Source organism: Pelodiscus sinensis, chromosome 2, assembly GCF_049634645.1.
Source record: "Pelodiscus sinensis isolate JC-2024 chromosome 2, ASM4963464v1, whole genome shotgun sequence".
NCBI lineage: Eukaryota > Metazoa > Chordata > Testudines > Trionychidae > Pelodiscus > Pelodiscus sinensis.
This window is the reverse complement of record NC_134712.1, coordinates 181,312,740-181,326,549: the sequence shown is the minus strand read 5'-3', so window position 1 is coordinate 181,326,549 and position 13,810 is coordinate 181,312,740. Positions and strand designations below refer to the sequence as shown.

The 13,810-nt window shown below is 44.5% G+C and overlaps 1 protein-coding gene across 1 annotated transcript in view; it reads left to right on the top strand.

Moving 5' to 3' along the window:
• LOC102456223 (collagen alpha-6(VI) chain-like) overlaps positions 1 to 13,810 on the top strand; it is an 85,734-nt gene that overhangs the window by 16,129 nt on the left and 55,795 nt on the right. The window contains 3 exon segments of the mRNA XM_075921935.1: positions 4,656 to 5,216; positions 8,226 to 8,783; positions 11,646 to 12,221. Of these exon segments, the coding sequence (XP_075778050.1) occupies positions 4,656 to 5,216; positions 8,226 to 8,783; positions 11,646 to 12,221 (1,695 nt within the window).

Genomic DNA, 13,810 nt, shown 5'->3' with positions numbered 1-13,810 from the left:
AGCTTCTGTTGACAGAGCATCTAGACTACATCCAGTTCTTTCAACAAAGCAAGCTGCTTTGGGTTCAACCAGCATTATTTATTTCACACTGTGGAGCACAGCTGTTTATGTAAATACAGATAAAATATGTCATAGCATGACTTCAAAAAACCCACTGCTTGGATTGGCTGTGGTCTGACAATTCAGTCACTCTCAGTAGCCTAATGCTGGGCAGTCATATAGTTGAGTCAGTGTTTCTTGCCATTTAGTAAAGGCTGATCAGTGATCCTCAAGAGCTGTTAATGCCGTGTTACAAGCTGTGATCCCAAAGATGCTGTGCCCATGAAAAATTTGTATTGTGTTGGACTTAAAATTTGGTAAGCGGTTTTAACAATTGTAAAAGGAGAATCACAAGTACTTGCAAGAGTAAGTTTTTATTTTAGACTACTCGTAAAACTCTGATTTTTGAAAACCTGACTGCTAATTTTAACAAATACCATTTAACATACACATTCCTTTCTGTTCTAATCGCAGTGTTTGATAATGATATAAACTCTGGCCTTCTGTTTAATTTGTTAAATAGTTTTAAGTGAATATTGAAATGCTAAAATAAATTAAAATGTACTGAATTTGTCATCACTTGCACAGCAACTCACCAGGAAAAGTTTCAATAGGTAGAGAGCCACATGCTTTATTGTCCCATGCATGCTATAGATTTTATGGGAGCAACTTTTGGACTTGATTACAGACAAGGCATTCTTCCCCAAGACAGATTCCAAACTGAGGGGCTTATCCCCCATCTTCAACTGAGCCCTCAGACAATAGTGTGATCCTGCCTAGTCCTCCTAGGCCATGTGGATTCCTTCATCTATGTGACACCCTTTGCAAGGATGGATCTCTGGTGTCTGCAGGCCTGGTTATGAACATTTGTTATATTTCAAGTAAGCCCAGCCTGGACTAGCAAGTTCTACCTCCCCGCAGCGTTTTGTCATCACTTATGTGGTGGAAAAACTGTCTGTGTGCCTTCATCCACTCTCCACCTGTGATGCCTCACTTGGACTAATATAACATAGTCTGGTAGCACTGTATAGACTAACAAAACATGTACATGGTATCATGAGCTTTCGCGGGCACAGCCCACTTCTTCAGATGACCGGAGTTATGAGTTTGGGATGTGAACACTCGAAATAAATAGGAGAGGAGCAGGAGGGTGGGGGACAGAGCATCAGTAAGTATCTGGAGAATGGGTACTTAAACCTAAGCAGGTAGATTCTCATGTCGGGAAGGATACTGCTCAGAGAGCTGTTAGCACCTTCAATGGTTGCCAAATTGGTAGTGTCCCAACCAGCCTTCATCATGATTGAGTTCATTAGCTTGTGAATTGAATTTGCGGATGAACAGTCATTCCAGGACAATATATGATTCAAAGTTCTTGGACCCAGCAAGAATCCAAGCTACACGTCAACCGCCTGACACTGGGCAGTACATGAAGCCTGCAAAAGATTCCTGCCACTCATTCATACCCTGCATGTTCAAGTCATGTCTAACATGACTATAGTACATGATAAGAAAAAGCGAGAATGGGGAGGTCCACCCTCCTTTGCATAGAAGCAGTTGGTGTCTGCAGTTCATTGAATCATAGGGCTGGAAGAGACCTCAGGAGGTCATCAAGTTCAACCCCCTTTCCAAAGCAGGACCAATCTCAATTAAATCAACCCAGCCAAGGCTTTGTCAAGCCAAGACTTAGAAACATCTAGGGATGGAGATTCCACCACCTCCCTAGGTAACCCATTCCAGTGCTTCACCACCTTCCTAGTGGAATAGTTTTTCCTTATATCCAACCTAGACCTCCCCCACTGTAACTTGAGACCATTGCTCCTTGTTCTGCCTTCTGTTAATACTGAGAACAGCCACTCTCCGTTCTCTTTGGAACCTCCCTTCAGGAACCTGAAGGGTGCTATCAAATCCCCTCTCAGCCTCTCTTCATAGGTCATGTGCTCCAGCCCCTTAATCATTTTGGATGCCCTCTGCTGGACCCTCTCCAATGCGTTCATATCCTTTCTATAGTTGTGTGTGTGTGTGTGTGTGTGTGTGAAGGGGGATGTCCAGAACTGAACACAGTACTCCAGATGTGGCCTCACCAGAGCCAAATAAAGGGGAGTAATCATTTCTCTAGATCTACTGGCAATGCTCTTCCTAATGCAACCTAATATTCCATTCTCCTTCTTGGCTACAAGGGCACACTATTGACTCATATCCAGCTTCTCATCACTGTAATCCCCAGGTCCTTTTCTGCCAAACTGCTACTTAGCCATTCAGTCCCCAGCCTGTAACAATGCTTGGGATTCTTCCATCCCAAGTGCAGGACTCTATACTTGTCCTTTTTTGAACCTCATCAGATTTATTTTGGCCTAATCCTCTAATCTGTCCAGGTCACTCTGGACCGTTTCCCTGCCATCCAACATATCTACCTCTCTCCCTAACTTAGTGTCCTCTGCAAACCTGCTGGGGGTGCAATCCATCCCGTCATCCAGGTCATTAAAGATGTTGAACAAAACCAGTCCTAGAACCGATCCTTGGGGCACTCCGCTAGAAATTGACTGCCAACCTGACATTGAGCCATTAATCACTACCCATTGGGCCTGACAGTGTAGCCAGATTTCTGTCCATTTTACAGTCTATTTATCCAATCCATACTCTCTTAATTTGCTGGCAAGAATATTGTGGGAGACAGTATCAACAGCTTTGCTAAAGTCAAGATACATCACATCCACTGACTTTACCATATCCAAAGAGCTAGTTACCTCATCAAAGATTCTAATCAGATTGGTCAGGCATGACTCGCCCTTGGTGAATTCATGTTGACTATTCCTGATCAGTTGCTGTATCGAACACCAGATTCACCTTTAGGTAATGCAAAGAGCTCTACCAGAAGACTAGGTGAGCAAGGGGCCCATATGGTGGATTCTGTTACATGGTCTTCCATAAGGATGAAATTTGTTTCAAAAGTTCCCTCTGAAAGCCATTTAAATCATGTCATACACCTAGCTATTTTCCACCCAAAATATTATGCTACCAAAAGAAGACAGGGAGATCCATTATCCAGTGAGTGGGATAGGCATGGGTATACGGGATCTGGGTGGGAGATGGTATGCAAGAGGAGGTGAGGGTACAGAGTTGGGCCTCCCCCTCCCCTATACTGCACCCTTCTTCCGCAAAAGCTTATGCAAACGAAGCGCGGAGTAGAATATGACCATGCTTCATTTGCATAATTAATTAGGGGCCATTTTTGCAGAAGAGGCTTTTGTGCAAAAAGGAGTTATGTAGATGGCTCCTTTTTGTGCAAAACATCCCTCTTGCACAAGAGCTGTTCTTCCTGAAAAAATGAGGAAGAATGGCTCTTGTGTAAAAACCTCTTGTGCAAAAATGGCTCCTAATTAATTATGCAAATGAGGTGTGGCTATATTCTACTCTGCGCTTCATTTGCATAGGCTCTTGTGGAAGAGGGAAGCAGTATAGACATAGAATGATCAGGCTCAATCAACATCCAGGCTATCTACAGACAACAAAACCCTTCAGAAAATCTCCCAATATTTGTCTCCTTTGTTAAAAGTATAAAAAAGAGGAAGCAGTCTCCTCATAAAAATTTTCTAAATTTATTTTAAGTTGTATCAAGCTGTGAGTTGATGGTGACCCCTCTGACATAAGATGAGAGTGCTCATTCAACCAGGGTTCAGATTATATCAGCAAGGGCAGATGACCGTTTTGCGGGGCCCCAGGCAGCATAATTCTGCGGGGCCCCCCTTTTGCCACGGCGCATGCGTGGGGCTTTCTGAAGCGCGGGGCCTGTGGCGGCCGCCCCGTTCGCCCTGCCCTATATCCGCCCCTGTATATCAGTGTCTTTGCTTTGCGGAGTTCAACAGAGTGGCAACATAGAGCCCTGTGCACAATTTAACTAGGGATTATGCCCTAGAATGAGTCACTTCAGAAGGTGCATCCTTTCAGATTGCAGGATCATGCTGCCAAACACGGCAGGATTTCCTGTGCCCGCCACACGGAGTGTTGCTTGAGAGTCTGGAATACGCATACGCCACTTGAAGAAATGCTGGATACTTAACTTTATAGTAACTGGTGTAGTTCTAGATGTTTGATCCTGATCTTTATCCCACTACCCACCCTCCTTCCACTCTGTTTCTGAGCCCTTCCTTGGGCTAATCATGGTAGAGAAGAAATCAACTAGGTGGTCAGTCTGTGTAATCCCTTATGCCCTTTACAAGAGTACAAGAAGATGAAGGATGTAGGTGCAGATCAAGAGACACTGTTGAAAAAATTTTCTGATCTTAGGCATATGGAGTGCACGTGCACTTCAGTTGTTTTACAAATAGGGATCACGCACCCTAAAGAACTCCAATTATCATAAGGTAATTAACCATAATTTCTCAACCATTATTACTTTACATTGAGATTAAGCCTCCTTGTGCCTGGTTAACTTCACTCTATTTTCTGCCACTGTGGAAATGCACCATAGGTGTGTTCAAAACATATGTTATTGTGTAAACACTGGCTGACTCTGGGCCCTAAATACATGCCTATATGCTTTGGTGATTCTCTCCATGTTTCTCTCTTTACATTTTGTACCCACGTTAATTTGGAATACAATTTCTTTTTCCATATAGGATGTATGGACACAGAGGAAGCTGATATTTATATGCTCATTGATGGCTCAACAAGCATTTCTTCTGATGCCTTCAGAGAGATCAAACATTTTTTGAAGGAAGTGATTAAGATGTTTAACATAGGACCGAATAAAGTTCGCTTTGGAGCTGTACAATATTCACACAACTTTCGCACAGAGTTTAAACTTAATGACTACAACACAAAAAATGAGTTAGAGAAAGCCATTGACAACATTAGGCAAATATACGGGGATACCTATATTGGAGCAGCTCTGACTTACATGCAGCCACTGCTTAAAGAGGCAAGGAATCAGCGACCTGGTGGGGTGCCTTGTTACCTCATTGTCTTAACAGATGGGGTGTCACATGACAATGTAAAGGAGCCTGCTGAGCAGCTGAGGAACGAGAAGATCAATATTTATGCTGTAGGTGTTAAAGGTGCAAACGAAGAACAGCTGCATGAAATTGCAGGGCCAAACAACAAGCCTTTCTTTGTGCAAGAGTTTGACGCCTTGAAAACCATAAAAAATGAAATTGTTCAAAGGATCTGTACTGGGGAAGGTAAGGGAAAAATTGATTTTGCCCCCTCAGAGCGCTAACTGAATTCAGGACCTCCTGTTCTTTAACAATTTCAAGTTCAAAGCAAGCGTATTTCTCCTGCCTGAATAATGAAAATGTATCACTATATTTAGGGCACATTTGCATATAAGGTATCTTTCTGCAAGGCAGTTAAAAGTGATGCCATTTTCTTTCTTTTTTTATATATCTCTTACGAATATGTTCAGTGTATACTTTAAAAAAGCAAGAGCATTTTTATTTGGTTTCAATCAGAGCATCAGAACACTGCTTTTCCTTCTTCTTTTTCTCAACTGTGTAACAAACAAGCTGGCTTTTCTGCTAAAGGGGGTAGTCCTACATCAAGTAGTGTGTTTTCCAACTTTTCATGTTATGTTGCTGTTGTCCCCAATATAAATACCTGTGTCATCAACTGTTCAGATGCCAACAGAGCATTTACTCTCAGGCTACTCTCAGACTACAGTGACATTTAAGTTCATTGTCTTTGAAGACTATTGTGCAACACTGTCTTACAAACTTCTGCCTCACACACACCACAGACACAAAGAGAAAGGAAAATAAATGCAGACTAAATTCTCTGACAGGTATGTAAAGTTGGTGTTTGTGATTGACAGGTGCAGTATTAGTGTTGAAGTCATACACTTATCTGTCTCTCCACATATATAAAAAAATTTCCCTGTGGGATGACAGAGTGGTGTCATCATATCATCTGTATCCTCCAGCCACCACCATCCATCTCAATCCTCAGCCACGTGGCCTCCCTCCTCCCCAGTGTTCCAGGGAAGCATGAACCCTGTGGCCTCCCCCACCCCCCACGTGTCACCTATCTCTCCCAGTGAGTGGGATAGGCATGGGTATACGGGATCAGGGTGGGAGATGGTATGCAAGAGGAGGTGAGGGTACAGAGTTGGGCCCAGAGCGAGGATGCAGGAGCAGGATGGGTGTAGGGTGTCTGGTCAGGAGGAAGGGTGCAGGAGCAGTCTCGTGGTAGGGTTTTAGCGGCCAGAACAGGGGAGGTTGATGTAGGTAGTGGCTGAGGAGGAAGAGGGTAGTGAACATAGTAGTCATGGGGGGTGGGACTTGGCACATGTAACGGCCAGAGGGGGGGGGGGTTGGCAAGTGTAGTGGCCAGAGGAGGGCAGGTTGGTGAGGGCAGCAAGCAGGGGGCACAGCCCCGCCTCCCAGAAGCTGTAAATCCCTGAATCTTTTATGCCTGTTTTGACTTGTGAACCAATGAATCTTTTTCTGTAAAGAAATGGAAGTGGCTCAGACAATAAACCACACATGTGCAGATGGTGAAGGCAGGGCTGGGGAAGGCATGCTGCCAAAACCACCTCCAGTCCTGACCCTACTGCTGAGGCCCTGCCCTTTCCTGCCTGCCCTCCCCCATGTGGTATGCTCCCCTGACCTTTCCAACCACAGGCAGGGAGTGAGTGGGTGCATGCTTGCCCCTGATTCCCTAACCCCAGAGGAGGGCATGCCACGCAGTCTGGCTTGGCCTAGCTCGGCCTTTCCAGCCCCAGAGCAGTGGGGGAGGGAGGAGGGTGTACCACGTAGCACAGCCTAGCCTATCCTGCCCGAGAGGATGCCACTCCTCCCTCCTCCAGCCCTGATGCACTGGGGGAGGGAGAAGAGTGTGCCCCACTGCCCAGCCCAACCCAGCCTCTCCAGCACTGGGAGAGCAGGTGCTGGGGGCAGCAGCACTCTGCCCACAAAACACCTGTTGTAGACCTGGTGGGGCAGGGCCATGCTGGCAGTTTGGGAAAGCAAAGCCTTCCCCTGCCTTACACACCAGCTGCCAATGAAATCACAAGAGCTCTCTCCCTTAGGTGCACATATGCATATGTCTAGCAAAATTCTCCTTAGCAACCCTGTTAGGGCCCAGTACTTGCCTTCGGCTCCCCAACATTGCTATTCTCCAGACAGAGCCCACTCATCCATCCACCTACCTCACTGTTCCCCATTTCCCAGCACAGTCAGAAATGTTAGCACCCACGCATCTACCCCAGACCATATGGTTGCCAACTTTTTAATCCCACATAAGCAAAGTCCCCTGCCCTGCCTCCTTGCCCTCCCCTTCCATGAGGCCCTGAACTGTGTTCACTCTGTTCTTCCTTCCACTGTCAATATTTCCCCTCCACCCTCACTTACTTTCATTGGGTTGGGGCAAGGGATAGGGATGAGGAAGGGGATGAAGTCTCCAGCTGGGCGTGTGAACTCTGGCATAGGGGTTGGCATAAAGGTTCAGGGTATAAGCTCTAGGCTGGAACAGGGGGTTGCAGTATGGGTGGATGAAAACTTTGGCTGGAATGCAGGCTTGAAATAAGAGGCTCAGGTTGTGGGAGAAGGCTCTGAACTGAAGCAGGGGGCAAGCTCTGGGGTGGGGCTGAGAATGTGGGTTGGGGTGCAGGAGGAATCTAAGGGCTGAGCAGGAGACTGGGAGTGGAATGTTGGGTTCAGGCTCTGGGAGGGAGTTTGGATGATGGGGGGGGGAAAGGGGCCTCTGGGCTGGGGGAGGAGGTTGGAATGTGGGATCCAGGTGACATTTACCAAAGCTCACAAAAAGCAGCCACCAGGTAACCTGTGGCCCCTAGGTACATGGGTTTCCTGGGATGTTCCTTGTACCCACAGGCACCATCCCGCAGCTCATGGTTCCTGGCTGACGGGAGCTGTAGAGCTGGCGCTTGGGCAGGGGCAGCACGCAGAGCCTCCCTGGCCACACATGTGCCTCGGGGCCACAGGGACCTGGCAGCCACTTCCAGGAGCTGCACAAAGCCAGGGCAGGTGGGAGCCTGCCTCAGCTCCAGGTCCCTACTGTGGCACTGACCTGACTTTTAATAACCAGAGCCAACCAGGGTCCCTTTTCAACCAGGCATTAGATTAAAAAACTGGATGCCTAAGAACCCTACCAAATCATTCTACCCCGTTAAGTCTATTTATTTATTGTAATGTACCAACTGAGTTATACTAATATACGTCTGTTTTCTTCTGCAGCCTGCAGAGAAATGAGAGCTGACATCATGTTCCTAGTGGACAGTTCTGGAAGCATAGGGCAAGACAACTTTTCGAAAATGAAAAGCTTTATGAAAGAACTGGTGAAGAAATCTGACATTGGTGCAGACCGAGTGCAGGTTGGGGTCGTCCAGTTCAGCGGCACAAACCAGGAAGAATTCCAGCTTAACCGATACTCTTCTAAAAGTGATATTTTCAGTGCTATTGATGGAATGTCACTCATGGGGGACATTACACTAACAGGAGGCGCATTGACATTCGTGTCTGATTATTTCAAGCCTTCCAAGGGTGCACGTCCTGGTGTCAAAAAGTTTCTTATCCTGATTACAGATGGGGTGGCAGGGGATGAAGTAAAATCTCCAGCAGAAAAGCTACAAAATCAAGGTGTCGTCATCTTCTCTGTTGGGGTATTTAATGCAAATAAAACTCAGCTAGAAGAAATTAGTGGGAAGCGTGAGCTGGTTTTTTATGTTGAGAAGTTTGATATTTTGAAGCATATAGAAGATGAGCTCATCTTTAGAATATGCAGTCCCTATGAAGGTAAGTACTGCAGTTTTTAAATCATGTCATCTGTGTCTCTGTAGGAATTTTGCCTTGTCCAGATAGATGAGTATTGTAATAGAGTAAACAAACAGGAGTGCTTTCTGCTTGCAATGCTGACTTTTCTTGAAGATGTCTATAGAAATGAAATGTGTGTGAGAAAATGAAGGTAGAGTTTGGTTCACGGTGCTAGGAGATCTCTCTCACTAGCTTTTGTAGATGCTATATTGTCTCTCAAACAATTAATTTAAAGGTCATAATATTTTAAAAATATGTATATTGATGTGTATAAGAAAAGACTAAGGATCTAATTCTCGCTTGTTCTCAGGGTTCTTTGTGGTATTCTGGCAATGTCAAACATCCATGGGACTAATTCTTGTTTACACTAATGGCCTAGTTCTGCCCTCCCTTACAAGGGTGCAACTTCTGTTGAAATCATAGCAGTTGTACACGTCAATGAAAGTAAAAATGGGCCCTCTAGGTTCTATTTGCCTCATAGATTTGGTAGTGCTCATTTACCCAGGAACCCTGAATGGCCTGGAAGAAAGAGAAATACACACAGAGATATAGTCCGGCCCCTGTCCATTCTGCCACCAATACAACACTGGTAACTAGTTTTCTAGGACTGTGTATAGAGAGATGAAAATGGTAGAGAGAACCACATGCTATTCATTTTGAATGGGAGTGTGGAAACCAGTCCTGGACTGTGTGGAAATGAAGACTCACAGGAACTGAGTGTAACATGTTTCCCCTGTGGTGTCACCTGGAACTGGGGTACCTCTAAGCCATTGACCTACCACTCTGGGCTCCCTTTACACTGTACTGCTGTGACCACCTTGCCAGGCCCTCTCCCAGGCTCCAGCGTGCACTTTTACCAGCACACATACAGGTAGGGACACACCCAGCTGCAGTTACATAGATACTGTGATCAATTCTGCACAGGAGGCTTCAGCTAAGGAACTTCTTAGCTACTCAGGCACACACTGCTCACTCTGGTGCATAAATCTAAAATTATACTGGCTTGTGCTACACACAGACCTATACAGCAAAAGCTCATGAAATTCCCTCCCCCCCCCACACACACACACTGGGCAGAGAACATATATATCAGCTCTTTGCCTGAAGTTATGATTCATAAACACACTGATTTTAGATCAAACAAAAACAAGTTTAACTACAAAAGATATGTTTTAAGTCATTATAAGGGATAGCAATCAGATCAAAGCAGATTACCCAGCAAATAAAACATACAAATTAAGCTTTAACGTACAACAGAGACTGGATATAAATAGTAGAGTTTCACACTACCGCTGCGTCTAAATTACATCCCTCTTTTGACATAGGGATGTAAATTAGACACTTCGAAATTGCAAATGAAGCCAGGATTTGAATTTCTCGTGCTTCATTTGCATAATCACATCATGGCGCTATTTCGAAAGAGCGCCATGTCAAAACTAAAACCGCTGTCTAGAGACAGTTTTTTCGAAAAGGACAGGCTTTTTCAAAAGATCCTGTAAACCTAGCAGACCTGGATGAGGGAATTTGCTGGAGCAGGGAAGTCTCCTGCCACCAGCAACCTCAGCCTGCTGCCCCTCCCCACCACCGGTTCCTTTGACCCACTGCTGGCTGGGTGACATGTCTGCCATAGCCCCATTGCTGGCATAACACTGCTATCCCAGCAATGGGGCTCAGGCAGCCATGTCACCCAGCCAGCAGTGGGTCAAAGGAACCGGTGGTGGGAAGGGGCAGCAGGCTGAGGTTGCTCACGCGTCCCACTAATTTCTTCTGGACCCACTGCCATGGCACCAACCCCACTGCTAGGTGGCACATGGCCCTAGCTGATCTGCCCTGGTCCCAGCTAAGTTGCAGCGGTGGCACCAACTCCACTGCCAGCCGGCACCAACCCTGCTGCCAGGCTGACATGCCTGGGCTGTCCTGGCCATAGCTGGGTTGCCAGGATGCCACTGCCTCACTATCACAACCCCACTACTGCCGCCGGGCTGCTGAGCCCTGTCCCCATTACCACCAGCCTCACTGTGCACAGGGCTCTCAGCTGTTGGCCCTCCTGCCCCATGTTGCCAGACAGAAGAGTCCCGGTTTTGGGTGGTGCAACCTATAGTTCTAATGGGCTTCACGAAAGTCCCAGTCAGCCCTTTTTGGTTACAGCAGCATAGGCTCTTGGGGGCTGTGCAGAGATGGCAGGGCCTCAGCCTCCGAACTGAACATCTTTCTTACACAGAACAAAAATATTGCAATAGACCTTAAGCACAAAATAGCAAAATTTATCATTGATGCCTGGTGGATCTCCATGCATTTCAGTGCTGTTGCATGGATGCAAATGGCAGCAGAATTTGGCTCATTTCCATTAGTAATCAGTACATAAAACTGTGAATGGTGATTGTATAACTAGGGCCACAGTAATTTGACTGAGCTCCAAAAACAACAATCTTAAAATACGTTTTTGTGTGAAACAAAAGCTTTTAATTAGTGCTTGTATTCTATTAGAATACATATTCATAGATTTTAAAGGGCACAAGAAGTCATTATAAACCTCTGGCCTGATCCCATTCTGTTATGTTGTTATTCATTTCTTTCTCCTGCCTCTCTGGATTTTAGATGTAATTGAACCCACCAGTTATTTTAGGATTAGTGGTTAGGCTCTTCAGTTATGGACGGGTGGATTTCCCAAAAACATGCCTAACGTAGGATGTTCAGTTGTGTTACTGCCACCAAAAAGTGATCCAAATTCACAAGCTTTGCTTGAATGGAAAGGGCTAGTAAGAAGGGTTCAGTAAAAATCAGTATTTACTTACCTCTTTGAACTTCTTTGTTGGGTTTTTTTTGTCCTTTGTTTTTTTACAGAGTGCAAAAGGATAGAAAGATTAGACGTTGTGTTTGTGATAGATGAATCAGGAAGCATAAGTTCCGAACAGTACGAGACCATGAAAGAGTTCATGATCACTTTGGTAAAAAAATCTGATGTCGCTCCAGACAGAGTTCAATTTGGAGCAGTAAAATATTCTGATGAACCAACAATGCTTTTCTACCTTAACGAGTACAATGCAAAATCCAAGATTGTGGAGGCTATCCAGAAAGACACATCTCGAGGAGGCTCAACGTATACAGCCAAGGCAATTGCCTACGCAGAATCTCTATTTGCTAAGGAGCATGGTAGCCGCAAAGACAAGGGAGTTCCCCAGATTCTTATAGTGATAACAGACGGTGTCTCCCATGATACCGCACAGCTCAATGACACAGCCAAGAGATTAAGAGACAAGGGGATTATTATCTATGCTGTTGGGATAAAAGACGCAAATTCTGGTGAGCTTTTGGGCATGGCTGGTTCAGAAGACAAATATTTCTATGTGGATACATTTGAAGGACTCAAAAACACATCAGTAGTAGTATCTGATACAGTATGTGGTGATTCAAAACCAGGTAAGTGTTTGTTTTACTATTCTAGACCATTTAAACTTTCCTCATTTTATTTAAAAATTGGCAAAGATGGGGAGGCACATTTCTAATATTTCAAAGCAAAAAAAAAATGGGTTGTGCCCACCAAAGCTCATGATACTAACTATATTTTTGATAGTTTCTAAGGTGCTATGGGACCACTCATTTTTTAAGCTTTTTTTTTTAAGCTACAGACTAACAAAGCTACCCCTGAGAATTTTAAAGCAAAGTGTGTATATATCTAACTTTCTATAGCAAAATGCAGGACTATGTAGCACTTTAAAGACTAACAAGATGGTTTATTAGATGATGAGCTTTCGTGGGCCAGACCCACTTCTCAGATCAAATAGTGGAAGAAAATAGTCACAACCATATATACCAAAGGATACAATTAAAAAAAATGAACACATATGAAAAGGACAAATCACATTTCAGAACAGAAGGGGGATGCAGGGGGGGGGGGGGGAGGAAGGAAGGTAAGTGTCTGTGAGTTAATGATATTAGAGGTGGGGAAAGTGAGATGTCTGTGAGCTAATGGTATTAGAGGTGATAATTGGGGAAGGTAGTTGGGGTCTGATATCTGTTTTGACACTTCGCCAAAGGATTAATGCCCACAAAACAGATATCAGACAAAATCACAAAGAAAAAACTATTTCTTGCCATTTCAACCAGAAAGGACACTCTCTCAATGACTTAACCACCTGCATTCTGCTACAAAGACCTTTTACATCTGCACTGGAAAGGGAATCCTCTGAACTGTCATTTATGTTAAAATTCGACACTCTCCAGAGGGATTGAACAAAGACCCCAACTACCTTACCCATTACCAGGATAGCTTCCCCAATTATCACCTCTAATACCATTAGCTCACAGACATCTAACTTTCCCCACCTCTAATATCATTAACTCACAGACACTTACCTTCCTTCCTCCCCCCCCCCTGCATCCCCCTTCTGTTCTGAAATGTGATTTGTCCTTTTCATGTGTGTTCATTTTTTGGTATCCTTTTGTATCCTTTGGTATATATGATTGTGATTATTTTCTTCCACTATTTGATCTGAGGAAGTGGGTCTGGCCCACGAAAGCTCATCATCTAATAAACTATCTTGATAGTCTTTAAAGTGCTACATAGTCCTGCATTTTGCTTCAGCTACACCAGACTAACACGGCTACATTTCTATTACTAACTTTCTATAGTATTCTTTTCTTTTTTGCCAGCCAAGCTATGGGCAGACAGGGAAGTTCCTTAAGTTTATCCTTACTTGATCTTATAATTGAGGATTTTCATGGCTTAAATGGTTGATATTATTGTTAATTTGTTCAGGTTCAAAACCTTAATGAAGGTAAAATTAGGGCATTAACCTTTCATTTTAAAAGGCCTAAGTTCCAGTTTTAGTTTGATTAGACTAGTTAAAGGGATGGCCGATTATTTATATCACAAAAGCATCACATGTTTGTCCTGGTTGATGAGCTCCATTGATGAAAAAGGTAAGAAAAGGCTATTAGGGGGCTATTGCAAGTGGCAATGGAAATGCCATGCAATTATGAGGATATTTACACCTTGAAGACTGCTC